Source organism: Triticum aestivum, unplaced genomic scaffold (assembly GCF_018294505.1).
Source record: "Triticum aestivum cultivar Chinese Spring unplaced genomic scaffold, IWGSC CS RefSeq v2.1 scaffold160450, whole genome shotgun sequence".
In the NCBI taxonomy this organism is placed as follows: domain Eukaryota; kingdom Viridiplantae; phylum Streptophyta; class Magnoliopsida; order Poales; family Poaceae; genus Triticum; species Triticum aestivum.
The window spans coordinates 1-1,259 of record NW_025277894.1 but is presented as its reverse complement, the minus strand read 5'-3'; the positions used below and the strand labels follow the sequence as shown (position 1 = coordinate 1,259).

At 48.1% G+C, this 1,259-nt stretch overlaps 1 protein-coding gene across 1 annotated transcript; it reads right to left on the bottom strand.

The window, feature by feature from the left end:
• Nucleotides 1-28: 28 nt before the first annotated feature.
• LOC123178400 (uncharacterized) lies at nt 29-1,242 on the bottom strand (the record flags this gene model as incomplete). The annotated part of the gene is given in 1 exon segment (XM_044591448.1): nt 29-1,242. A coding segment is annotated over 1 exon segment (887 nt), but the record flags the coding sequence as incomplete, so codon positions are not given.
• Between the last annotated feature and the right edge of the window lie 17 nt (nt 1,243-1,259).

Genomic DNA, 1,259 nt, shown 5'->3' with positions numbered 1-1,259 from the left:
TTTTCTATTCCAACCTCTCTGAAAAAAATTCTCTTCACCATTTTCATAGCTCTACTGTTGTCAGTTAGGCAGATTTACAAAACAAAACTGAGACAAAATTTTACATGTGTAGATGACTAAAAGAAAACTTTTGCCATGCCTTATATCTATCAAAAGAAATGTGTACAAAATGAGTTATGCATGACTCAATGAACTTTCTCGAGGTTCAAACAATTCAAACTGGATCAACACTTGTATTCCGGCTACATTAGCTTGACCATCAAAACTACTACTAATGAAAAATCACGCGTTATACAAGTTGTGTGATACTGATACTTACAAAGTGAGGGACATGATGGAATAGAAATTCTACCACTTATATTGCCCGTGAAGACAACAGCGATGGTGGAAAGTCGGCATATATGTGTGTCCCATTATACATAAGCGAGCATTGTTTGGTACAAACCCTCTGAAGCTGCAACATCTTGGCGTCCATTGAGAAATATTCGACGAGTGAATTCTCTACCAAATTCCCTAGAGAAGAGGCCACCGTCCTTACCAATAGCAAGTACCTTCCCGTTGCAGCATCGATAGAATATATGTATCCAGGGTCTAGTGATATTGTCTTCAACATTTGCCACTGGTTCGGACTCTCGCCTGTATTTTGCGCAATGGCATAGCTGAGATCAGATGCAATTTCACCATGGAACCCAAAAATCCCAGGCCTGCCTTCCCCTGCCTCCACAATGGCTACACGTTTACTCCACTCTCCGGGTGGGAGGTCGGCAAAGGAGAACTCCATCCTCCTGGTGTCAAGCATGAGCAACTTTCTGCTCCCGGTCACAAGCCAGTCCCAGTAGAAGCAGCCATAGGCATAATGGCGCATGAGAAAATGAGGGTGGATCCGTGACAGTATGGCCGAGTCGCCCCTGTCAAGGACCAAACCAGTCGGCCCGCTCTTGGTGGCTTCTTGCCATTTTCCGGTGCTGGAAGAGAAGACAAACGCGGCCAGCTTAGTTCTGCAATGCGCCATCCAGATGATTCTGAATGCTGTCTCTTCCGTCTCCTCCTCGGCGACGGGGAGGAGGAAAGGTTTGAAAGGGTTGTAGACCTGGTGCTCCACCCAATGGGCCAGGTCGTCCGGAAATGGTGGAAGCAGGACGTACCGCCGGTGCAAGGGGTCGCACACCACAAGCTCCCGGAAGACCGGAGACGGGTCGTCCTTTCCAAACCTGCGGCCGAGGAGGACGCGGCCGTCGCGGACGTCCTGCACGATCCAG